Raw genomic sequence first — 27,291 nt, 5'->3', positions numbered from 1 at the left:
ATATTTTCAATTTTAATAATATAATATAGCATATGGTATAGATAAAACAATATTATTGTGACTACGTAGTATATATGTGTAATAATATGGAAAAAATAATATGTTTGGTCTCGTTAATTAAATTTGGATCAGCTGATAAATTACAATTTTGTGTTTTTTTAATATTTAATATTTAATAAATATATATATATGTATATATGAATGATGATGTTGTAATTTTAAAGCAATGATTAAGAAGTTTCATTTTATATTTTTTTTATAATAAAACTTGTAACTTTACTAAAAATGATTCAACAATTACAAGAATGACTCAAGTTTTATTTTATATTTTGTTACAGAGAAGATAAATTATTTTCTGGGATCAAATAAGAATTTGAAGAATTACTGGTTTCAATACGTCGCCGTTGTACGCGTGATTGGCTTTACTCGGCTCCTCCTCTCTTTCGCCAAGCGCCGCCTAAATTTCTCAGACTCTACGGCCCACATAGCAGCGGCGCGTACTCTTCACTTGCGTGGGAAGCAAATGGCCTCGCTAAAAACTGCTGGAGTTAAAGCGGGCTGTGCTCTAGTAGGTTGCCGCCGGTGGGCGCACTCACTGGCTAAACCACCGCCTTTGGGAACCGCCATCGACCACGTGATCAGCCCCACGTCGCCGCCGTTGGTTTTTCCGGAAAATGTAGACGACAATTTCATGAGGGGAGCTGAAAATTCACCTAATTTACCTTTTTTTACTGGGTCTATGGAGCTCATGGCCGTCCCCAAAAAGAAGGTCGATTTCTTGATTGTTTTTTGGTTATAGATTTAACGATCGAGTGCTTAATTGTTAACTTTGATTGATAGTTTGCCAAGTTCATTTCTCGTGTATGCTCTGTCTCTGCATTAGGGTTTAGGGTTTATTAGATAAATTCGTTTATGATGTTCACTACGGTAAATCCATCACTTGCTGTTATTGTGTAAACTATTCCACCGCATTGTGTTTTTATGTGATCTCTTTTTGTTTTTTTCCAAAGAATAAGAGAAGACCATTTTGAACAACAAGAGCGTGTGACGAAATTTTCGAACACCATGACTTCGCCTTCTCTGTCTTTATTATCCCACTCCCACCTTTTCCTTGTGATTTTTTGATCAGCATACTCGAGAATATATGTGATAAATTCGAGATCTTGCATTCATCAATCTAATGCGAATTGCAATAGCTTGCTTGATTGAGAAAATATTTCCCACAGAAGCCTCTCCCTGTTACCGAACTTTTTTCTTGTGCCAATGCAACTAAATCTTTAAGGGTTTGAATTAATTATTTCTCACTGATTTCTACTCTGAAATGATATGAAAGTGGGGCACCTAAGTTTAAGTTGTGGATTCTGTTGCATGCCAGCATTTTTACAGGTTTCTGATCCTTCACTATAATTGCTTTCAGAACCCCTAAATTGAAAAGTGTCATCCGTCACCGAAAATCAATCAACTGTGATCATTTTGGATTACTTGTTTACCATTAGTGAAAAGCATCTTGCAGGTTTCTCGACATAAGAGAGGCATAAGAAATGGACCAAAGGCTTTGAAACCTGTTCCAGTTATAGTTCGTTGCAAGTAAGTTGTTTTGCTTTTGTTGAGACCATTGGTTGTAAAAGCTCGAGCTCATGGGAGATGCCACAATCAATTACTGCATGTTTAATACGCCCCTTCACAATCAATTACTGCATGTTTAAGTCGGAGTATGCAAGTTCGTTGGGTGTTAGTTAATACGTACAAAGGCTATCAAGACCAACTTAATGAAATATATGTCTTGCACTCACTGATCTTGAACTTGTGACCTCCTAGCTGTGATATCATGTTGAATCTGCTTTTCTCTAAAGCTCGAGCTTATGGAAACCGGTACAATCAATTGTTTGATATTTATTATGTTTCAGTTACCCAAAAATAAACTCGAGAAATCAATGTTACAAGAAATCTAAAAGCGATGCCTTCAAACTACAAGTCCACAAACGCCTAATTTCCCGGACTCATATTCTCCATTCAAGTATACTAGTAAGAGTGCTCCTGTCAACGAGGTGTCGATTAAGTTCTCACAAGTTTGTTTTGGTGGGATGTGATCCTCCAAATGTACACTTCTAGTCTTCATAATTTCGAATCATTATAAAATGACGAACCTCTGGTTGATCCTTGTAAATAGATTCAGAGAAAAGCGAAGCTCAACTTCTCATCTGGAAGTTTAGGATAATGCTTCAAACCTTCCCAATATAGTCACATCTCCCATTTCAGTTTCCATAATTTGACAAGGAGATTCTCACACTAGACCTGGATTCGTTTTCCATTATAGGCCACGAATTAACATATATCCTCGCTATTAATTGTCACCGTACTTCACTAAGTTCTTTGTGACATTTTTGTGTCTTGGCAGGGTTTGTGGTCGGGTCAAGCTACCGCACTTCTTTTGTTGCAGCGGGATGAAGCCAAATCCTGGTGATCAATGTGACTGAGCCTGTTTTTGTGTCCTATCATCTTTCTTACCTGACCAGAGTGGAATCCCAGCATGAGCGGCTTTAGTAGGCAGGAAATTTGATCTATTGAGCGGGTTCTCAATTGAACTGTAACTCTTTGGGACCTTGTGGTGGCTAAAATCTAAATGCCTCTATTCTTGTTTAGAGTTAAGTTTGGAAGGAATTTATTCAATTATATGTTTGATTATCCTCTTGCCATGGTCCAATAATTAGTTGTTATTGTGATAGAATATACTCTTATATTTTCTCAACAGTTATTGTTAGAGAATATGCTCTCACCATCTTCTGGCCTCCATTATTTTATTTTGCTTCACTAATTTGTCTTACAATATCAATTTAGGGACTTGCCAAAAATCTGTTTTTTTTGTCGATTATCTGTCTCATAAATCTGATAACTCGGAATCAAAAATTTAGAAATCAATCACATTTATAGCACAAGAAATTACATGGCCTCGTGATACTTAAATATTGATAATAAATAATAAAAAAAAAAAACATTAATAAACTTCCGGATTGGAAAGGAGGACCGTCACTCTATTCCTTCAGTTGCTTCGGATCCGGAACAGTCGGGTTCGATCTTGGTATGGCTCATTGCATCCTAGCAACAGGATCTGTACATGTTATTACAGTCATTCCTACTCGTCTTTATCCTCGTCTTCGTCGTAATTGAAAGGTAATGGAACTGATTTGAATGCACGAAACTTGCCAACGTTGTTAATATGTTCATTCTCCAACCTGCAAATCCAAGAAAATAACATACAAAAACATGCATCAGAGTCTCAGACAAGATCTGTGGTACTGGTCTTTAAGTGCAAAGCTGATTTGATTTTGAAAGAGAATGAAAACTCTCTAGTTCATGAAGTACAAAAAAAAAAACCAATTCGACTGCTGATATTTAGAATGGGATACAAATTAAATTCATCACAGAACCTACCTGAAAAAGTTCCACATACCACGACGAACAATCTCTAAAATCGCGACAAGCGCAATCATCATCTGTGTATGCAAGGAAAAGATTGTAATGTTCAGCACAGTTTGCATCCAAGCCAATCTCAACACCACGTTCAACACCTGCAATAAGATCAGAAAATACACCCGTTACCTCGAATTCGTTTACATTTTTACCAAATTGGAATCCAGAGGATCAACAAGCCTGTGAAGCTCAATATTTCTTGAATCTTACCACTGCTGCATAGTACACACTTTTGTGTGGAACAAGTAGCTTGTCTCTCAACATCCAATTCTTAGAGTTTCGTTGAAAAAGTCCCCAGTCAAAAACGATGTCCCAATACGTGCTGACAATCGTTGCACCAATCGAAGTTATCCAGGCGATAATCTTCCAACTGTTTGCATTACTGAGGGTGTATGCTGTTCTGGTGGAGACCGCAACAATGATTGAGAAATATTTCAACCCGTTGTAGGCTTGCATGATGTCTCCTTCGTCATATAGGCGGCGTAGGCACTGAGAAATCAAGAAACTCATGTTAGTTTTCATATAAAACATAGCACATAACCACAGAGGATTGATTCTCTAATTCTATATGGTTGAATTATACACCTGAAGGCATCGCCACCAGAACGGTAGAGCGGCTATAATGTAGGAGAACGTGTTGAAAACATCGCTGTCGCCACAACTGTTTTGCCTGTGTTTATAGTCTCCCCAACCATAGTAACAGATATAGAACTCAAAACTTCTCAGTGCTTGAATCTGTATGAGAATTTTACATGCTTATTTCGAGGACTATATATAAATCAAGAGAAGAAAGCAAACACAAACATCAAACAGAGTTTTGAATACCTGACTACTAATCTGGTCTGCTAATAAGAAGTCTGGTAGTGTAACCTGCATGAAATCGTTACAGAAATAGGCCGATTAATATCGTATACTAGTTTCAAGAATATATTGGCAAGGAGATGATACCTCGCTTACCTTATATAGAGGAGAAAATATGCAATGAAACAGGGAGACGAGCAGGAAGAAACGACTCGAACGGTATATAATGTTGAAAGGGCATAGCATAATGGCAAGTAACAGCTGCAAGAAAAAGGGCAACATCAGATTGAGTAAGGGCCAGTAAAAGGCTGTAAAAGTAAGACTCTTGTTGATTTGGATGCGAGGTTTTCTTACCCCAACGAGCACGAGAGGAAGGAGCTCGGTTATGGCTTTATATTCCTTTGTGACTGGATCCATTTCCATGTCCAAATTAGCAAGCACACAAGCTAGAGCTAGCACACTTATGCAGAAACTGACTAGTAAAATCTCTCTGTATCCTAGCTCGGTTCCTTGCTTGAAACCGAATATGAAGGAATAATTCACTCGGTATCGCCTCCAGAAGTATATGTTTCCAGCATACAACACCAGGTGGAGTACAAGGAAGCCAAACAAACTGCAAAGACGAATTTTTTACTTTACATTAAACCGATGGAAAGTTGCAAGAAAAGTGCATAGATATTCTTTAGTTTGGTGCAGATTTTAAAATCAAGAAATGGATTCAAGGTTACTACTTCACCTGTAAAGAGGAAACATGGTTTCCATGTAGAGAACCTTGCCTTCTTTATCGAGGATTTTACGGGCGCGAATGATTAATATTAAGGCTATTATAAGAGCAAATGTGCAGCCTACAAGAAATCCTGCAATTTCATGAAACAAAAGGAATGTAAGTGATAATCCGAAATCCCCATAAAATTTTCATTTCCAAAAAGTATGAATTTATATCAACACAATACCCATCGAGAATGTCACTCTATGCTTTTCTCTTCTCGCCTTTGGTCTCAGAACATTCATCCCTTTACTGCGATTTGAGTTCGCGAAATGCTTGATGAAAATAACTTCGACTCGTTCCATCAACTTGGTGACCTGTAGTTTTCAATGAAAACTCATCTCAAATTCTACATTTCTTACATATTTTTAGAGAATCATCAACCATGTACTCTTAATGAAACATGATTAATAAAGCTTACCTTATTTGAGCTTCCGAGGTAGGAATCGTCGACCATCTTCATATACGATTTCGATGCATTTCTTGAAGCAATCTAACATATATATAGAACAAGATCAGATGCATGATCAGTATTCATGCTCCGACTCTTTCACTTGTCATCCATATAAAAAACTTATAAAAAGAAACTAATTCTTGACAAATAAATTAACATACCTTATCATATTTCTTCATGATCTTTGAAAAGGCCAAGATATTGAGAAAACTGTTACGCATAACATAAAGTTAACAAGTTAATATTTCATATGAAATACCAATAGTTATTAATTTAAGTTGTAAATTAAATTTATGCATCATCTAATATTCTACCTGTAGCTTTTGAGAAGCCTTAGCTTGTTGTAGAATTCGACGAAAGCCTTCTTGAGCTGTGCTTCTGCTTTCTTGAGATTATCCTTACTAAACTTTAAGTCAGTCTGATTAGGAATGTTGAGAATTCCTTTAATAGTCGAACGAGGGGTTCCTTGTGGTGTGTTGAATGTCACGTATTGCAGTATCTCCAAAGGTGCTGGCCTCTTACTCCTAACACCATTTTGCTGATCATCTTGATCATCAGCTTGAACCTGCAGCTGCGAGTTTGTTGTTATCGTTTTCGTCTCCTTGTCGTCTTTAGAATCGCCACGAATCGATTCAACGGAGAGACCTCCTCCGTTTCTTGAACTCTCCTCATCTATTGCATCCATCAGTGTAGCCCTTTCTGCAGCATCAAAATGAGAAAACTTTCCTATTAATTAAGTGTCATGCATGCATTGGCCGCTATAACGATATCATAAGTAAGACATCGTTGGCACCAATCTCCCACAATTGGGCCCCCAACCCCCAATAAAAAAAACAAAAAAAAAATGGTAAGACATCGTTTGACTCGTGAGATGAAATATTAGTTATAACAAACTTACTGCTAGCTCGAACAGCAGATGGAGCTGTAGCATACAATTCAGCTCTAGAAGCCGCAACATCCGAAGCGAGCTGCCTGGTCTCCTCGACGCTATTCTTCCAGCCTTCCGGATGCTCCACCTTGACTCGAAAAGCGACTAAAGCCTCCATCTGCTTGTTCAAAGCTCCGGCCTCATCCACCACTTCCTTCGCTTTCTCCTTGTAGAACTTCAACACCTTGTTGAATTCGTCGTCCAGTCTCCTGAAGTACACAAGCTCGTACTCTCCACCTTCGTCATGCACGTTGAGAAACGTGGTCTCCGCAGAGTCGTCTGCGAGCCCGTTCACAAGAATGACCTGGTTTTCGACGTCGGGGCTGGGGCTGTGGTGGTTCCGAGGGGAATGGTGCTGCACCATGTGCGAAAGGCCGCTGAAGGCACGATAGAGGGTGGCGTTGCGTTTCAAGCCATGAGGCCTGTGCGGGGCGGGGAGGTTCCTTTGCTTGAAGAGATTGATCTCTTTCAGCAAAGATTTCAGGGACCCGTAGTTCATGTATGCTTCTTGCCATTCAGGCACCTGTTGTGATGTAAATTCTTTACCAAACTTCATTTTCTTAATTAAATATTAATTCGTTAATTAATGGGATTTTGATGATCGATCATGTGCTCATATATATGTGTTATATGTGTTCATGGATCTCTCTCTATGTATGTGTATATATATATACACACGCACAAAAAGATTCAACGAAGAAGCTCGGAAGCAGTCCTAGTTTGACCACCTTTGATTATAATCAAGAAGATCAACAGAATATCAGAAATAATAATTCTTATTTGTCTATTTTAATAAAACTTTGAGATGTAGCTGAGTTGTACGACAATTCAAAAGGTTACCAAATATTTAAAAAACATCAATGTAATGTAAGAGCACTGTTTCAGTTGCTTTTGGATCGTCGTTGTCGGTACGATTTTCCAAGTCTTTTCAACATCATATTATATGTATATATGTGAACATTATAACCTTTCAAGTTTCAACGTACAGTACCAGTCCATTACATATATTTGAATAAAAATTTTAGAAAATTTCTATTACATTGTATAAGACATATTTAGAAAAAATTAGAAGATATTTTCAAATAGTACATATACCTTCATTTGGGAAAAATATCAAATAAGATCAATGCCTTTACAAATAACAATCACCCCTCTCGAGTTAATGATTATTTAAAATACAAATTTGAAGGCGGCGTTTGTAATTTAAAATTTTACGGATTTATTTGTAACTTTTCATCAACCTCGATGGAGATATTTGTGATATTTAACTAAATATAGTTGGTTTTTTTTGTAAATATGATAATTTAAGAGCAAATTGGTGATAAATCCCCAAACTTAAACTTGACTTTACCCTAACTCCCTATCCATAAGATTCTTTGCAATAGCTTCCTAGGACCACCAAACTTGAATATTTAAATTTTTTAATTCTTGTACTGGATTTATGCTTTTTTATGCTCAAAATCTAAAGACTTTATGCTAAAATCTGTAGATTTCGTGCTTAAGCATGGTACAAAGAATTTGTGTCAAAAATGGTATCAAAGTCTTAGGTTAATTATTCAGACGTAATATTATTCGTTAATTCATGTTTTTCTTTGTTGATGAGAAGATTTTTACAAAATATGACTTCAAACGAAGGTTTGAATCAAGAGGATTTTATTTATATGAAATCCTATAAACAAGTTAATCTGTTCACAATAGATTACTTACGACAGGTTGTGATTAATACTCTCAATTTTGAAGAGATATAGAAAGATGATTTCTAACTCTAAATTTTTAGAGATTACCCCAGATTCCTCTAAACTCTCCGGAGATCTTAGAGAAATTCAAAAAACGGTACAATATTACAGTAATCAGTTGTATGAAATACCTCGGCAAATTGAAGAAATCCTTAAGAAACAAGAAGAAATTATTGGGACTCTAAAGGATCTTCAAAATAAAATCATAAATCTAGAACACACTTCTGGTCCTAGAAAAGGTAATACAGGAGGAAGGTTACCACTCTCGTTTGGTACCGAACCTTTGTTACATCAGAAAGGTAAAACCAAAATGGTTCAAAAAACTTTAACTGATGATGAAAGGATGATTAATCTTATAAAATCAGTATCAGAGAAAACCACTATCTGATGACTACTTTAGAAAGATTAAATCTCGAGGATCTACAAGATCTTGCGGATTCTTTTGCGAATCTCAAAGTAGTAGATCTAAAAATGAATTTTTCTGAGGGTGAACAACCCATAGGGAATCCCCCAAGATATGTGGTTAAAACAGAAGAACCACATAGTGAGTTCCAGGTTGGAGAAAATTCACATCCAGCAGGAACCAGATCAAGAAGGAGTAAAATCTCACTCCATCAAACTCCTTACGGAAAAACTGTTTTAGATCCAATATATCCTTACGGGGTTATGTTAAACCTTGATGTTTTGAACTTCAAAAACAGAGAAGATCTTATAGATGATTGGACGTCAGCTATGATAATTGCAGCAGGAACATTAGATCTCAATAAAGAAGGATTCATTAAACTTCTAGAAATGAGTATAATGGGATCAGTAAAGATTGCATGGGAGATGACTATGCCAGATACGAAGGAATCAATCTTAGCAGGAGAATCCCTCAGCGAGATTGGAGAAAAAATGGTCACCCTATTTAAAGCTCAATTCATAGGGGTAGACTATTTCAATAATCAAGATACAGAGAAAAAGAGAAGATATACTCAAGCTCTGTATAGCCTCGAGTTACATGATATCTGTTTAGTTGATAAATACATTATGTTATTCACTAAATATAGATGGAATTCAGGAGTCGAGAAAAATGTAGCTATTCAGCTATTTTTCGCAAAAATGCCAAGTCCCTAGAGAGAAATGTTGATTAAAGAATACGTTCCAGGTCATCTTGATACATTGGCAAGACGCGCGTCCTTTTTGAAAGGAAAATTGGCAGAATGGTGTCATATGGCAGCATTACAGAAGAACTACAAGAAAATAAGGGGTATAGACAAACGTACACCTTTATGTTGTAGAGAAAATGATCTTCCAACGATCATTGGAAACAGATCACAGGGATTTAAAAGGAAGAAATTCAGAAATAATCCCTATAATAAAATAATGAGAAGTTCTTGGAAACCAAGAACATTTTGGTCCAAACAAAAGGCCAGATCTTATAGATCAGGAAGAAGAAGTGGACCTACAAGAACATCCCCAGTAACAAGCTCATCACAAAGCAGGGGAAGAACACCATCAAGAAGAACTTTCAGAAGAACTCATACAAGAGCAAGTGAAAGTTTCAAGGATTGCAACTGCTGGACATGTGGAGCAAGAGGACATATATCTACAAATTGTCTAGAAAATGAGAAAAAAGGAGTCAAACTCTTTGAAGCAACACCAGATATGGATGATGCGGTTTTTTTTCAAGATCTAGTTCAAGTATATCAATTTGAGGATATTCCCTCAGATGAAAGCATATACGAAGAAGAGATATTATTTAGTCAAGAAGTTTCTGAGGATGAATCAGAATCAGAATCAGAGTAAAGAGGAGGTGTTTCGACATGAAACACATGAAAGTTTGGCTGGGTTCTTTAGTCAAACCACGATATCTCATAATATGGTCCAAAGGATTATGAGAGAAAATCCAACATTACAGAAGTACCAAGGATTTTCGACAAGACAAGTTGAAAGAGTCTTAGGAAACCTAGGGCTAAGACAAAGAAGACATAATTTGATTTATAAGATATCCAGAAGGGAAATGGCGATTCCTATGGAATTAACCAGTAATCAAATTGAGATGCAGTTAATTCCCTTTGAAGAAATTCGAGAGGAATTACAGAAATTAAAAGCAGAAGTAGCAAAGACAATGTCTTGGATTCATATTGGAGCAATCCAGATTATGATCAAAGCTACCTTTAAAGAAGGAATAGATTCACCCATAGACATCGTAGTATGCGATAAAAGGATGTGGAATATACAAGATGCGGTTTTAGAAACTATCTCGGGAAATTTGTGCGCAGAAAAAATTGTGGGAGTTATTTATCCAAGAATAGCCTACAATTTAGCTGATAGAGATTTTAGTCGAGCCTTGACGTTACATCAAAACTTCAAGGAAAAAAGACTAATGAAGGAAGGTAATAGACCATATTCTATTACATATCAAATTTCATATGCTCTTTCTAATACTCATCATTCTGAATTATTTATTAGAAATGATTTCATTGAAATTCCAGAGATATTTGGGAAAGTTGCTCATGCAATATACCCGGAAAGAATTGAGTTTCCTTTAATTCAGGAAACAGACATTCAAATTCAAGACAAACCTGTTCTATACAGAGATCTTAAAATAGAACCCCGAAAGTTATCGTTCCAAGGAGACCGAATGACAAGTATGAGATGGGACAAATCTCCTATTCAAGAAATTCCATCAGAAGAAAAGAAATTTTCTATAATAGGAAAACTTAGATCTCCAGAAGGATGAAAAGAAGTGAAAATAGTATTCGAAATTACAAGCCATCGGAATCATTTTCCTTGTAACTCGATTTATTATTTGGAACAACAAGAAAAAGAAACTTACCAAGGAGTGATAAATATTGGAGAATTGGAAGTTCAAATCTGTGGAATTCCAGGAAAATAAATGGATCAGCTCATTTTTGGCCTAGAATTTCTGGAGAACCATAAACCATGGAAACGCCTTGAAAAAAGAATAGAGTTCATGGCAAAAGAGAAGACTTGGAGGATTCAATAAAAATTCTGCAAGATGGAAAACCAAGAGAATTGGATAAGGGACAATCCCTTAATCGGATTCGAAAACTCTGTTTATAAACAGAGGAAGAAGAAACTGTTGAAATTAGTATGTCATGAACATGATTTACTAGAACGCATTGAAGAGGTAGAAAGGATTAACCATACTCTACCTTCTGAAGCTTTAGAAAGACTAAAGGTGAATAGTCTTAATCGGATTACTGAGTTGCAACACAGTTTGTTAAAAACAGCAGGGCCATTTAGTAATCCCTTTAAAAAATAACAACAAGTCCTTTGTCCATATACATTCCGATAGGAATGTTATATGAACAATATAAGGCTGAATACTTTGAATCTTATATTGATTCAGGGGCAGAAATTTGTACAGCAAAAAGAGGAGTCTTCCCTGAAGAATGTGAAGAAGAATTGCCAAAAATTGCTGTACGAGATTTCTCTCGAAGAATTTTAATTCTTTGCAAAGGAATAAAACAAGCAGAGATCCTTATGGGAGGAGCAGGTCAGACACCTTGGTACAAGGTAAAGACACCACCAATTTATTTTCATAATACAGGAGCTGATATCCTGTTAGGAAATAACTTCTTACAAATGTTTAAGAAGTACACACAAGACAATGAGTCAAGAAGACTTATGTTCACTACAATTTGTGATCATAATATTATCATTCAAAGACTCAAGGTTGCTTTTTATCGACAATTGCCGATAATATTTCGCAGCCAGCGTGGTGATAAAGGACAATTTTTTCACCCAAAAATGAAAGATTCAAGAAGGTTTGGAGAAACCATGTTGAAAATAACAACAGAACAAGAACTCCAAACGGATAATATGGAGCTTCTCAAGGTAACTCTAAATCACAGAGATATAGAGTTAGAGAATAAGGTATCCCTTGAAGATGTCAAAAAGAGGCTCAAGGAAAGTTACAACGAGCATCCTTTGGCATGGTGGGATAGAAATCAACTCAAAGTCAGCCTTACTCTAAAGGAAGGCAAACAATATGAATTCGTCAGATATAAGCCTATCCCGATGAACATAACAGATCAAAGGGATATGAGAATAATTATCAAGGAACATTTGGACCTTGATCTAATCAAAGAAGGAGTTTCACCATATAGCAGCCCAGGATTTCTGGTCAGAAATCACGGTGAAATAAAAAAAGGGAAACCCAGGTTAGTTATCAACTACCAAGGTATTAATAAGATCTTGGATTTTGATGGGTACTTCATACCAAGTAGAGAACACCTAATTAGTTTTGTACGAAATGCTAAAGTGTTCTCAAAATTTGATTGTAAGTCTGGATTTTACCAGATTCGAATGGAAGAAGGAAGTAAAAAATTCATAGCCTTCTCTACTCCACAAGGACACTATATTTGGGAAGTTATGCCTATGGGATTGGCTAATGCACCCCAGATATTTCAAAGAAAGATGGATAACCTTTTTAAAGATTATTTCAACTTTATGTTTGTTTATATTGATGATATTCTTATAGCATCAAAAAATATAGACGAACACGTTAAACACTTAGAGATTTTCTCTAAATTTTGTAAACAAGAAGGACTGGTATTATCTGAAAAGAAAGCAGTCATAGCAACAAGGAAAATTGAATTCCTCGGTATTGAGATTGGTGAAACTGGAATAATTCTACAACCCCATATAGTGAAAAAGGTAAATAATTTTCCAGATAAACTCAAAGATGTAAAACAACTCCAGAGTTTTCTTGGAGTAGTTAATTTTGTAGGAATGTTCATTAACAATCTAGCAATGTACAGAAAAGTGTTCAGTCCTTTGTTAAAAAAGGATGCTAGGTTTATATGGACCGATGACCATACTAAAGGAGTAAACCAATTAAAAGAGATATGTAAGAATCTCCCAAAAATGGCTATACCCGTAGATGAAGATGATCTGGTATTATTTATGGATGCCAAGCGATGATTGGTAGGCGGCAGTCCTTATCAAAATCACTCCAGATGGGGAAATACCATGCAGATACTGTAGCGGTCTTTTTTCAGAATCTGAGGCCATTAGATGGCATATCAACGAGAAGGAATTTTATGCGGTTAAAAGGGCTTTTGAAAAATGGCCATTATTTTTACTTGCTAAAAAATTCACTCTGAAGGTTGATAACACCCATGTAAAAGCTTTCCTAAAGAATAAGATTGAATCTAAACCTGAGAAAGCTAGGTTATTAAGATGGCAAGCATTATGTCAAAATTATATTTTTGATATTGTTATTATTAAATCTCATGAAAATATTATTGCAGATTTTTTAATAAGAGATGGAAGGCAGTGACGTGGATTCCATCCTGAAAATGCAGAGGCATCTCAGGGAACACCTTGGGTTGCTTCAAAACGAGTTCAATCAGTTAGCCATTAATGCTGAAATGGCCGGCAGGTTACAACAAGCTGATCGAATCAAAGTATCTAATCGAATTACATGATGTATCCAAGCTCAAACATAACTATGGGCTGCTATTCAAGGGCCAATTGTGAAGGATATAGAGAAACCATTGGTTTCTCATAAACAAGATATACTAAAACTATTGGTTTTACAAGAACAAGAAATACAACCACCGGTTGTGAAACAAGATGTTGAGGAATCTAAAACTCAAGAAACAAGCGCTAATCTATCATCATCCTTTGATGTTCTGGATGAAGCAACAATTGATGAGGATAACTCATCAAGTCAACCCTCCGCCTCTGGGGTAAAAGAGGAAGAGATCAATCTTAGGCCCAACACTGACAAGGGCAAATCTAAGATTGATACTAATCCATCTATTATTTCTCCATTCCAAGTTTATCAACAGAAGTGGGAGAAATTGAATACAAGGAATGAAATCAACCCGAACACTTGCAGGGTTGATGTTGCAGGAATATATCCAAGGGTTTGGCTAAAAAACAATGTCAATCCTAAAGATGTAAAACTCTGGTATGAATTTGGGGCTTTGGCCTCAGTTTATACAACGTCACCAAGCTTTCTGGAGATATCACAGTTACCAAAATGGATTCAGGAAGCAGTCCAAGAAACATGAGCAAATAATGATCATTTGTCCAGAGGAGATGTGCTTGAGTTATATTTTTTCAGTGCAGCTCCAGAACCAACAGTGAAAGGATCACACGAACCCTTTCATTTTATCAAGCTGAGAAGACCTGATATAAACAGTCATAAATTTATCAAGGATCCTAAAACTGAAGAAATACCCTTGGTGTCCACTTTCGGGGAAAATGAGATCTCAACCAGAAGGACATGGGGTATTGGGGTCTGTCTTACTGAGATGGACAAAGTCAAGTTTTCATTCAAATTTTATCAGAATTTTGTGAACGGATCGTTCCTGTTGAACACAATGACAGGAAAAACTACAGCATTTGCGGAAGAACTCTTCGAAAAGAAGAGAAATCTTTTGTGGAACAACAAGCTGCCGGGGAGTAAAGAAACTCGCCGAAAATTTTGTAACATGGCTCATATTGAACGATGGTCAGAGAATATCTGCTCAGAATTCCCTAATCAGAAGGAGCCAGAATTTGGAAAAACCTTTAGACCCCGAACGGATCGAAAGGATTTTTCCGAGACAAGCAAAGGTGGACAAGGACCACCAAAGATGCGTTTTCACAGGGGTCTACTTCAAAAGCAAAAGATGCCCCGACAACCATAAAGCAGGCATGTGAGGAGAATAAAGCCAAAAGAAAGTGACAGACATGTGATTCCTCCACTAGTAAAAGATGTCATCAATAATGGCATAAAAAATTCAAGACAGCTGTCTCCTCCACTAGTAAAAGATGTCATCAATAATGACATAAAGAAATACAAGACAGCTGTAAGATTCCCTGAAGTTTCTCGGTGAAACGAGTGGAACTACAGCTATAAATACAGGCATTTGAGGAAGCTGAAGACATCGATCATTCCCTTCAGTTTTCTTACAAATAAATTGTTGTAATATTTCTCTTTCTATTGTATTAAGTTTTCTTTATGTATTTCAAGAACAAAGCTACTATGAGTAGCTAAACAAGTTGTCTTCTCCTCTTCAAAGGAGTTGATTTATGTAATAATATTATGTCTGAATAATTTCTTTAAAGCCTCTTGTTCTTTCATGCTCATATTTTATAATTAAATTTATATACCATACGCCTTAAGGTAGAAAACGAATTAAGGCTGTGCTGGGTGTCGTTGAAGGATCTTGTGCAGAAACCATCTGTTGCAACTGCGTGGTTGGAGTGTGAGGAGCACTTCGTAAAACTCGGCAGGTATGACCCGACGACATTATGGTCAAAGAGATATTTGAATTTAATTTATCTTACGGAAGCATGTTGGACCCTAATCTAGAGTATATCGGCTGAAAACCTTGCATAACCGATAGTCTTGCATGATCGGGACTGATTTGATAGGTATAACAAAGCCACGTACAAAGGATTAGTTTTAATTAATTGTTAATTCAAAAATATTCAAAAATGGGGACTATTAGGGAGTGAAAACAAAGAAAAGGGTGGGTAGGGAGTTCAGTTAAAGAGAAGTTTGGTAATGGGGAGTTTTAAATAATTTGCCCATAATTTAACCTCAAATAAGCTAGCTAAATGTAGATATCACTAAAAGATTTTTGTGATACCGTCATTATTTGCAAATTGGAGTTTGATTTGATAATTTATTATTCATTGTTTTCAAATGTTTGTCGAATTTTTTTTGTTTTGCTTAACTTATTGAAAGAGCTTATATATAAGACACTCATATTTCTTGTAAGTTATACGATGTTATTTTAAAAATAAGTTACTAAAATATTTAGATCACTAGTAGAATTTTGTTGATAGACTTTACCATTAATTATTTTGGAGCTTATCTCAGTCATATAACTAACGAAATAAAATATAATTTTTGACTTCATACGTTAAAAAAATGGTCTCATTTTCATTTATAAGAGAAATTTTACTTTGTAATATTTATTTGATGAAGTAATAAGTCATGATATAATATATAATTTTATCTTTTGAATAATATAATACTAAAAATTATAAATATCATTATAATATATCATAATAATATCTAATATTATTAATTATAATAATAATATTAATGGTAACTGTTAATAATAATAATAATAATAATAATAATAATAATAATAATAATAATAATAATAATAATAATAATAATAATAATAAGTATCAGTATAATGGTACTAAATTACTAATGATAATATTAATGAGCGTAACCAAAATAATAATCATAAGCATCGTCATTATTATTAGTTATATAATGATACTTTAATTTAGTATTATAATAACAAAAATATTCATAATAGAATAATAATGTTATAATGCAATTTTGATAAATAATTACTGTTGTACGTGGTTAAATAGAAATCTTGTCAGTAGTAATCAAAATTATAGTAATTAAAATAGAATTTATATTAAATAATAATAAATAAATATTATTTTAATAATGACTATTATTGGATATTAATATATTTATATATTATGATTAAACGATAGTATTTTCGAGATACTATAAAATATATTAAGATAATTTTATCTTTAAAACATTCAAATAACTAAGAGGGTGTTTCACTAAAATTTTATTAAAATCTCTTATAAGCTTCTAGAGCTTAAAAACTGTTTTAGGAGATTATAAGCTGTTAAGACTTATTTTAAAAAATAAGTTGTTAAATTGTTTGGATAAACTTATTTTAAAAAACTTAGATGTTGATATATTTGATATTACAAGATCTTTTTATAATTATTAAATACTAAAAATTACCAAAAAAAGTATAATGCTATGAAGATAACGTAACGAGTTATACGAAAATATTTTTAGAATAAACATATTTTTTTTAAAATAAAACTATTTTATATTTTAATTTTAAAAAATTATGTTATTTGGAAAATTCTTAAATAATATTTAATATTTAATGACGATGTAATGAAAATTTATGAAAATATATAATGATATTTTGGAGAGATGAAATGTTGAAATAAGATTTTTTTTAAAAGAAAGGAAGAACACCCTTACTTTTTATAAATCAAAAGAATTTTAACAGATATAAACTTAGTCAAATATCCTCTTAATAAAATTATAAAAACTAAATCCAAACTTGTCATTTCATTAATCGCGCCGAAAATTCATACACGGCGGCTACTAATTTAATTAAACTATGTAATCTACATTGAAATCTTCTATATTAAACAGTTTGTAGGGTCCCTCTCCCTCTTTCCTGAATTAATTGTCTAATATTTTGTTTAATTAAAAAGTGTTTAATAAATGTAACAATAATTAGATAATTCATTAATGATAAAATTGTGAAAACATAATATAACTCATAAACCAATTCAATCCATTTCTCGTACTTATATTTATTTGTTTTTAGGAATTTAATTCCTGTCTTTCGAATTTTTTTATTTTTTTAAAATTTTTAGACTTCACATATTATTGATATTAATATTATGAAAAATAACTAATCACTTATGCATAATAAAAATGAAATTGAACAAGTTTTTACTATTGATTCAAGTATTGATGAATTTGAAGTTATGAAAAGCGTCATGCATAACTTAAAATGATTCAACGCGATATAACTAATAACTAGTAATCAAATATCAATCAATGTTTACAATATTTTTTAAAAATATATATATTTATAATTATTTTTTAAACATATCTTTTTTTTACCCCGCTAATCGAGTTTGCATTCTTGGCTCCATCCCAGCAGATATGATAATAAAATGTAGTAAGTAGAGTCGAGTCATAAAAAGGTGTAAAGTGCTTTTGTCTTGAATTGATTTGTCTTCATAATTAACAATGTTTATCTATCTGATGCAGATACCAAATATAATATCACATTATATTGTATATTTCAATTCTAGTTATAATTTGATAATATGTATCACACATAATAATAGTATGGAATGCAACATGTACTGTAAAATTATTTTCTAAAATAAAAAATAATATTATCATCAACTGATAACTATATAAATTTAATAATCACGTGTGTTTTTTTTTCACAAAGATTAAAAAATTTATTAGAAATATCAATTACCAAATAACTTTTCAATTTTTTTCTTATTTACTAGAAACATAGCTTAAGTTCTCTTTCCAATAGTTATTTAATTACAAGATTCCAATTAGAAAGGTGTACATTAGTAAAAAAAATTAAACAAAAAATTATAAATATGATACATATATGCTGATATATTTGAGACCAAAAAAAAAACATAAATAATTAAGAATGAAGGAATGAGTAACAATTAACCATGTAAAAGTCTCTCAATATTAGTTCTTATTTTTTTTCCCTCAAGAAACAAAATCAAAAGTGGCACAAAGTTTTAGGGCTATTGCCTTTTGAATTTCAACAAAGTCAATTAACTTGGGAAAACTATATATATATATATATATATATATATATACATATTGGAGGCTGCTGGATCTTGACACGCAAATTCGTGTATACGGACTGAATTATTTATTAATTAGTATTTGCATTAAACAACTAAATACTACTCTATATTAAAACTTGAAACTTATATATAATCTTTTTGTAAAATTTTTATGCATGTGTGTTGCAAAAGTTTTGTATCACTGTATCAGATATGTTTTTCCGCAAATTCCACACGTGTCATGTCTTTTTTGAATTTTTCTAACAAACAAGAAAATTTACCAACTTTTGGAAAATACTAATCCAAACTAATTAAAGGTCAAGTAAGGCACTAATTTAAAACACCAACAATAGTATATATGAACATATATTTCCAGCATTCCTGTTTTTATTCAAAATTTTCGAATAAAAAATATATCGACACCATTGCGTTTTCCAAATGAACGACGAATGTTACATGTATCGTTATTTTTTGAAAAAAAATATATATATGCATCGTTCGGGAAACGACATATATACAAAATCTACCTTATTACCGAGTTTTAATTAATTAAACTATATATAGGATTTGATTTGAAAAATATTCCAGGGAGCTGTTGTTTTATGTGTACGAATAATTCAGTCATATTCAGTACTGGTGGCGGGTCAAGATCATGATATGTATAGGTCTAATTCATTAAATAAATATTCTACGATATGTTCATACTCAGAAGTTTCCAAATTGGTCAATTTTTTTCTTCTCACCAAAGGATATTCAATAATAATAATAATAATAATGGAAAAAGTAAAAATAAAAGTATGATTTTTGAGTCATGGGACCAGAAAAGATAAAATCTAATTAACTATTTTAAGTCATGTCTGGTAAATTTCTCGATCAATCTACAATATTGGAAGTAAACTAAAGTACATAATTTCGTGCAAGCCGTAAGTACGTACTCTTATCGAAAAATTTGAAGATCGATATTATCTTGAAATTAATTAATTAAATTTTTTTTGAAAGAAAGAAAGAATGTGTTAAATTATCTTGAAAGGTTAATTTAAATTATGTTTTCGAGGTTTCAGTTTTTGATTAAATTATATATGCTTGTTTATTAGAGTCCATGGGACATAATAATTGATCCAGTGATTTAACTAATAAATTTTTTTGAATAAAAAATATGTGAATTTTGGCCACTTGCTTGTTGGAAGGTCACATGGTCCCCTGTTCAGATTAGGCGTGCCATAGAATAAATAACATGGCGACCTACTGGCATTTCATAGGGTTGTCGAGTTGGTTCCTTGTCATGCCGCAAATACCTTAATCTTCTTGTATTATTTTTCAAATACTACCGTTAGATAGATGGCCATCTATCGTCTAGCACTAAGACGTTTAGGGGATCATTTAGGCGGGTTGTTTGTAGCCTAAATATTTAATTCGTATTAGACGGGTTTTTTTAACCTGAATATCTAATTTTTTTTGTTCATTTTAATATTTCTGCAGTAGTCCCTCGTTATCAATTCAAACGCCATATTCTTCATAAAATTTGTCAAATATTCTTCTTTAAAAGTTTAAAACTATATATATATATATATATATATATATACTATGGTGATTAATTAAAGGGGCGGTAGGGAACCGCCTAGGCACCGTTTTTTAGAACATTGCTATTTTGTTAACATCGAGCTTAGATAGAGATGTGTAAATCCATTGTAAAACGATCTCATAGATATATACAAGTGAGATGGATCAATTCGGTTCATATTTGTAATTAAAAGTAATAATTCTGTCATAAAATGTGATATTTTTATGGACTAAGTCGCATCGGAGATTTGTTTCACAAATTAATCAGTAAAATAGTTCCATACGTGTGAACATAATTATGATTTGTTTTTCATATAACCCCTAAAATATTTTTATTCTTACAAAGTGACCATAAAATTCAATTATTAATTTATCCAACAGAATCATTTTTAACGACATTATCATATACACTCATGTCTTTATCTCGAGAAAAAAATTGAATTTATATTAAAATTAAAGTTTTTTTTTCTTGAAATCAGAACAAATTAAATTTCATGTCTACTTTTTTAAAACAAAAGAAATGATATATATTATTTATTTTTTTTAAAAAAGGTAGCTAGACAGTACAAACACAAGACAGAGTGACATTAGTTTATAAATGAAAAAACTATCAATATATTTATTTATGGATAATAATGACAACTTTCAAAAGCCTTATAAAACAGCAACTTTTTGACAAAACTTTACGCTGAGAAATACAGACCACTTGGTCAAAAAAAAAAAAAATACTTTTTGAAATTTGTGTAGTCTATTCTATATCTATATATATATTTTTAACATAAACCTATAATTCAATATTAACCAAACAATAAATGGTTGGATACAAACATCTTTCATTAAAAAATAAGGTATTTTAGTGTACTAGTAGTGCATTTTTTTGGTTAAAAGATATTAATTACTTGAGCTCCAATTTGAATATTAATCCCATCATTTTAGAGTCCACTTCGAAGAAAATTCCATGTCTGAAAGCATGTTATCATTCATTCTTGTTAAATCTGAAACATTAGTCCACAATAGTATGTTTAAAAGTCAAGAGATAGTCTTGCATAATTTTCAAAGAAACTTGGTGGAGAAGTACATATAGAAATTACGTGAGCACTGAGCAATTAAATGAAGGAAATTTGAGAAAAATAAATCATATAATATACAGATAAAATAAAAATTCTACTTTTATAACTCTCTTTCATTCAACGCGTTGTGTTTATGCGACACAAATATTGTGTCTCTATGTGATTTATTAAATTTCTTGATATGTTTTATATTTTAAAAATAAGATCAGGAAATTGATTGTATATAACTATATATAACTGAGGTAGCAAATTGAATATATTTGTCACAAATTATATCCATGAGGGGCTCCATACCATTCTTACGGCCCAATATAGAAATGTTAATTTCTTAGCCCACATTAAAAATATGGGCCGAATCTTAGGGCCCAATCACTTCTTAATGCTTCTTTTATATATATATACTAGCATTTTATTGCACGCATTGCGTGCTAACTCCATTTTTATAATAAAATTATATTTTAATTAAAGCCGACGAACAAAATTATTGTATTATATATTAAATACAAAAATTGGGGAGAAAAAAATAAATCAATGAAAAAAAAATCATAATTGAAGGAAAAAAATTTTTGAGATAGTGGATAAAAGCGGTTGAGTGTGTGGGTGATTTTTTTTTTTTTTTTTTTAAGTGTGTGGGGGTTTTTTTTTAAAATTTATTTAATTATTTAAATTAGCATACCAAAAGACAAAGAGGTTGTTACATAATATATAGGAATATGTTGTGAAAAAGTAAAAATTTACGGTAAAAAGTAAAAACTCAAAAACTCAAAATTTATCAAATTCTACACTTTATAAAATTTTTCTCTCTTCACAATTGTGTTTTTCTACACAAATGGAGAGACCTATTTATAGATCTCAATTGGAGATTAGTCAAAAATTAATACATCATTAATTACATCATCACACACTAATTTTCAATATTTTACAACTCAATTTTCAACTTTCAACCTTCAACATTCAACAATAAATAATAATATATATTTATATATATTTTCAACACTCCCCCTTGTGATGATGATCATGATAGAATGACTATCTCCATTACGTGTTGTATACTGCCTCGTTAAAAACCTTACTAGGAAAAACCCATTGGGACAAAAATCATAGTAAGGAAAAAAGAGTGCAGCCACGTAAACTCCCCCTGATGTCAACATGAATGATTCTTCACATATTTCGTAGATTGCGCATCCCAATATTATAAATGTGTTTTCTGAATATCGCCGTGGGAAGTGCCTTTGTGAAGAGATCGGATGAGTTCTCACTTGATTGAATGTAACAGATATCAATATCTTTATTCTTCTCCAGCTCTTGAGTGTATGCAAAGAATTTAGGAGGAATATGTTTAGTTCTGTCACTTTTGATGTATCCTTCTTTCATTTGGGCAACACATGCGGCATTATCTTCATACAGTGTGATTGGATTCTTGTCCACTGATAATCTGCAAGAAGTTTGGATATGCCGAGTCATTGATTTAAGCCAGACACATTCACGGCTTGCTTCATGTAGTGCAATAATCTCGGCATGATTTGATGAAGTTGTAACAAGTGTTTGTTTCTGTGATCGCTAAGAGATTGCAGTGCCTCCACGAGTAAATACATATCTGGTTTGGGAACGTGCCTTATGTGGATCAGATAAGTATCCAGCATCAGCATAACCAATTATTCTCTGATTTGTATCTTTTGGATACAAAAGTCCCAAATCCGTCGTTCCTCGTAAATAACGGAATATATGTTTAATTCCATTCCAGTGCCTCTTCGTTGGACATGAACTGAATCTTGCCAATAAATTTACTGCAAAAGATATGTCTGGTCTAGTGCAATTTGCAAGATACATAAGGGCACCAATGGCACTTAGATATGGTACTTCAGGATCAAGAACAACTTCATCATCTTCACATGGACGAAATGGATCCTTTTCTATATTCAATGATCTGACAACCATTTGAGTACTTAAAGGATTTGATTGATCCATATTGAAACGTTTAAGGACCTTCTCTGTATAATTAGACTGGTGAACAAAAATTCCACATTCTTTTTGTTCAATTTGTAAACCAAGACAATACTTGGTTTTTCCAAGGTCTTTCATTTCAAATTCTTCCTTCAAGTACATCATAACTTCTTGAATTTCTTTATTCGTTCCAATGATGTTTAAATCATCAACATATACAACAATAATTACACATCCGGATGTTGTTTTCTTGATGAAAACACAAGGGCATATTGGATCATTTATATATCCCTTTTTCATCAAGTGCTCACTTAGCCGATTATACCACATTCGGCCAGATTGCTTTAACCCATATAATGATCTTTGCAATTTTACAGAATAAAATTCTCTGGGTTTTGAACTTTGTGCTTCAGGCATCTTAAATCCTTCAGGGATTTTCATGTATATATCACTATCAAGTGATCCGTATAAATAAGCTGTAACAACATCCATTAGACGCATGTCCAAGTTTTCAGACACTGCTAAACTGATCAAATACCGAAACGTAATTGCATCCATAACAGGAGAATATGTTTCTTCATAATCAATTCCAGGTCTTTGAGAAAAACCTTGTGCAACAAGTCGAGCTTTATATCTCACTATTTCATTTTTCTCATTTCTCTTTCGAATAAAAACCCATTTGTACCCAACAGGTTTAACACCTTTAGGTGTAAGGACTATAGGTCCAAAAACACTACGTTTATTTAGCGAATTTAATTCAACCTGGATGGCATCTTTCCATTTTGACCAATCCTTTCGAGTTTTGCATTCACCAAAAGATTTTGGTTCATTATCTTCATTTACGATGTCACATGCCACATTGTACGAAAATATCTCATCAATATCTTGTACATTCTTTCGGTTCCATATTTTTCCAGTATTAATATAATTGATAGAGATTTCATGATTCTCGTCAGTTTGTGGTTCTGACAGAATATTTTCATCATCGTGTGTTTCTTCTGGAACACCATTTTCTATTTTCTGATCATCATTTTTCTCTATGTATTTTCTTTTCCGAGGATTTTTATCCTTTGAACCGATTGGCCTTCCACGCTTCAGGCGTTTTATGACATCATGAATGTCTTCATTTTGTTTCTTTGGAATTTCAACTCGAGCAGGGGCATTTACAGCAGGTATATATGATTTTGTTACCCCTTTTGTGTCTGCAAATGCATCTGGCATTTGATTTGCTATTCTTTGCAAATGCACAATTTGCTGTACATCTTTATCACATTGTTTAGTTCTAGGATCCAAATGTAATAATGATGGTACATACCATGTGATTTCTTTTTCGATGTGTTTTTTTCTCCCCCTAACATTGGGAAGTTATTTTCATCAAAATGACAATCAGCAAACCGTGCTGTAAACACATCGCCTGTCTGAGCCTCAAGATATCTAATGATTGATGGACTATCATAGCCGATATAAATACCATTCTTTCTTTGAGGTCCCATTTTTGTTCTTTGAGGTGGTGCAATAGGCACATACACCATACATCCAAAAATTCTCAAATGAGAAATATCTGGTTCTTTGCCAAATACAAGCTGCAATGGGGAGTGTTTATGATATGCACTTGGCCTGATGCGAATCAATGCAGCAGCATGTAAAATTGCATGTCCCCATATAGAAATAGGGAGTTTCGTTCTCATAATCATTGGTCTAGCAATCAACTGCAGACGTTTAATCAATGATTCAGCTAATCCATTTTGTGTATGAACATGAGCTACAGGATGTTCAACAGTAATTCCCATCGACATACAATAGTCGTTAAAAGTCTGGGAAGTAAATTCTCCAGCATTATCAAGTCTTATTTTCTTGATCGTATATTCGGGAAATTGATTCCGCAATTTTATTATTTGAGCCATCAATTTTGCAAATGCCACATTCCGAGTGGACAATAAACATACATGTGACCATCTGCTAGAGACATCGATCAATACCATAAAGTATCGAAATGGTCCACATGGTGGATGAATTGGCCCACAAATATCACCTTGAATACGTTCAAGAAATATGGGTGATTCCTTTTCGATTTTAGCTGGTGATGGTCTTATAATAAGTTTCCCCAGAGAACATGCTTTACACTGAAACTTATTATTCTGAAAGATCTTCTGGTCTTTCAGTGGATGACCACTTGTATTTTCTATAATCCTTCGCATCATTATTGAACCAGGATGTCCCAATCGATCATGCCAATTTGTTAGTATTGAAGAATTTCCAATAACCATATTTGATTCGATTGGACTTATATGTGTATAATGCAATCCAGTAGGGAGCATTGATAATTTCTCAACTACATATTTCTTTCCTGATTTATATGTAGTAAGACATATATATTTCTCATTTCCTTCGGTTATTGTTTCCGTATCATAATCATGAGAATATATATCATTAAAATTCAACAAATTTCTTTGTGATCGTGGTGAATATAAAGCACTATTTATCAAAAATTTTGTACCATTAGGTAACAAAAATTGTGCTTTGCCACATCCTTCAATCAAGTCTACAGGACCTGATATTGTATTCACCATTGTTTTTGTTGGTTTTAATTCCAAGAAATATTTTTCATTTCTGAGGATAGTGTGCGTTGTACCACTATCTGGTATGCAAACTTCCAGTGCATTATTTCCATCTTTGATCATAGCATTTTCCATAATGATCTTCAAAAACAATATGCAATAAAATGAATTAAGAAAGATACATGCAAACAATACATGCAAAATATAATATGTTTTATAAAATAAAAATTACATTGTTACATTCTTTTCCCACCAGTACATTTAATCAATATCTTCGAAATCATTCAAAAAGTAGGCAGCATCTAAATTCATTGAACCACTTGCATGGTCAATGTTTTCAGTAAAATTGGTCTCTTTTTCTTTCCCCTTTGTTGAATCTTTATAGAGCTTACACAGATGCTCAGGGGCTCGACAAGTTCTTGACCAATGTCCTGGAGTGCCACATCTATAACAAACACTCTCAGTTCTTTTTGGATGATTTTCATTTTCACCCGTATTATCATGCTGCCTCTTTTGTGGGTGGTTCGTGACGTTCCTTTGAGATGAGTTATTGAAATAACTATCTCTTTTATTTTCAAATCCACGGCCTCGACCACGACCGCGATCATTTCTACGCCCACGTCCTCGTCCACGACCTCGACCAAAATCTTGTCTATATCTTTGATTTTGGTTTTCATTTTTACTTACGACATTTGCTTCAGGAAATGCCGTTGAACCAGTAGGTCTGGACTGATGATTTCTCATGAGCAATTCATTATTCTTTTCCGCCACGAGTAAACATGCGATGAGTTCTGAGTATCTTGAAAATCCACGCACTCTATATTGCTGTTGTAGAGTTATATTTGATGCGTGGAATGTGGAAAATGTCTTTTCAAGCATTTCCATCTCAGTAATATTATGCCCACAAAATTTCAGCTGTGAGACAATTCGATACATCGCAGAATTATAATCACTCACCTTTTTAAAATCTTGAAATCTTAAAGTATTCCATTCATCTCGTGCGGTCGGAAGTATAACTTCCCGTATATGCTCAAAACGTTCTTTTAACCCTTTCCACAAAATCATTGGGTCTTTTTCGGTCAAATATTCACATTTCAACCCCTCATCAAGATGTCTGCGTAAAAATATCATCGCTTTTGCTTTATCTTGTGAGGATGATATGTTATTTTCTTTGATAGTTTCGTTAAGACCCAATGACTCGAGATGCATTTCTACATCGAGGGTCCATGGCATATAATTCTTTCCGGTTATATCAAGTGCAATGAATTCGAGTTTCGCCAAGTTCGACATGGTGGTACTAGAAAATAACAATGCATTTTATTAGTTAATTTCCATAAATATGACAATACAAAATAATGGAAGAACGTAAATTACAAGTGCGTATACAAATAGAGAAAAAATATGTGTTGGAAAATCGCTGGTGAGTAAAAGACTCGTGAGTATGATGATCATAGTCGTTATGAAAAATATCCTTATAAATGTCATCATCTCCATCTTCGAAAAAACCGAGGATAAAATATTTTGAGAGAAAGAATGAATTTGGTGTGATTGAAAATGAGTTTGAGTGAACATATTTATAGGGCAAAAACTAGCCGTTTTGTTACCGTTTGTGACCGTTGGGGGTAAAGAAAATCGAGTATGTGT

General features: G+C 33.3%; 2 protein-coding genes across 2 annotated transcripts; one reads left to right on the top strand and one right to left on the bottom strand.

The window, feature by feature from the left end:
- Positions 1 to 330: 330 nt before the first annotated feature.
- On the top strand, positions 331 to 2,719 carry LOC140876469 (uncharacterized). The gene is made up of 3 exons (XM_073280439.1): positions 331 to 769; positions 1,514 to 1,587; positions 2,399 to 2,719. The coding sequence occupies exons 1-3, from the start codon at positions 524 to 526 to the stop codon at positions 2,475 to 2,477; spliced, it is 399 nt and encodes a 132-aa protein (XP_073136540.1). The 5' UTR covers positions 331 to 523; the 3' UTR covers positions 2,478 to 2,719.
- Positions 2,720 to 2,854: 135 nt separating this feature from the next.
- LOC140876468 (phosphate transporter PHO1 homolog 3) lies at positions 2,855 to 7,036 on the bottom strand. Its single transcript, XM_073280438.1, has 13 exons — positions 6,391 to 7,036; positions 5,807 to 6,191; positions 5,654 to 5,702; positions 5,460 to 5,531; positions 5,226 to 5,355; positions 5,009 to 5,129; positions 4,627 to 4,885; positions 4,429 to 4,533; positions 4,297 to 4,341; positions 4,057 to 4,206; positions 3,682 to 3,960; positions 3,433 to 3,569; positions 2,855 to 3,233 (listed from the first exon to the last, which is right to left on the bottom strand). Exons 1-13 carry the CDS (start codon positions 6,974 to 6,976, stop codon positions 3,134 to 3,136), a joined length of 2,418 nt encoding a protein of 805 aa, XP_073136539.1. The 5' UTR covers positions 6,977 to 7,036; the 3' UTR covers positions 2,855 to 3,133.
- Between the last annotated feature and the right edge of the window lie 20,255 nt (positions 7,037 to 27,291).

Source organism: Henckelia pumila, chromosome 1 (genome assembly GCF_033568475.1).
Source record: "Henckelia pumila isolate YLH828 chromosome 1, ASM3356847v2, whole genome shotgun sequence".
Taxonomy (NCBI): Eukaryota; Viridiplantae; Streptophyta; class Magnoliopsida; order Lamiales; family Gesneriaceae; genus Henckelia; species Henckelia pumila.
This window is presented reverse-complemented; position numbering and strand designations above follow the sequence as displayed.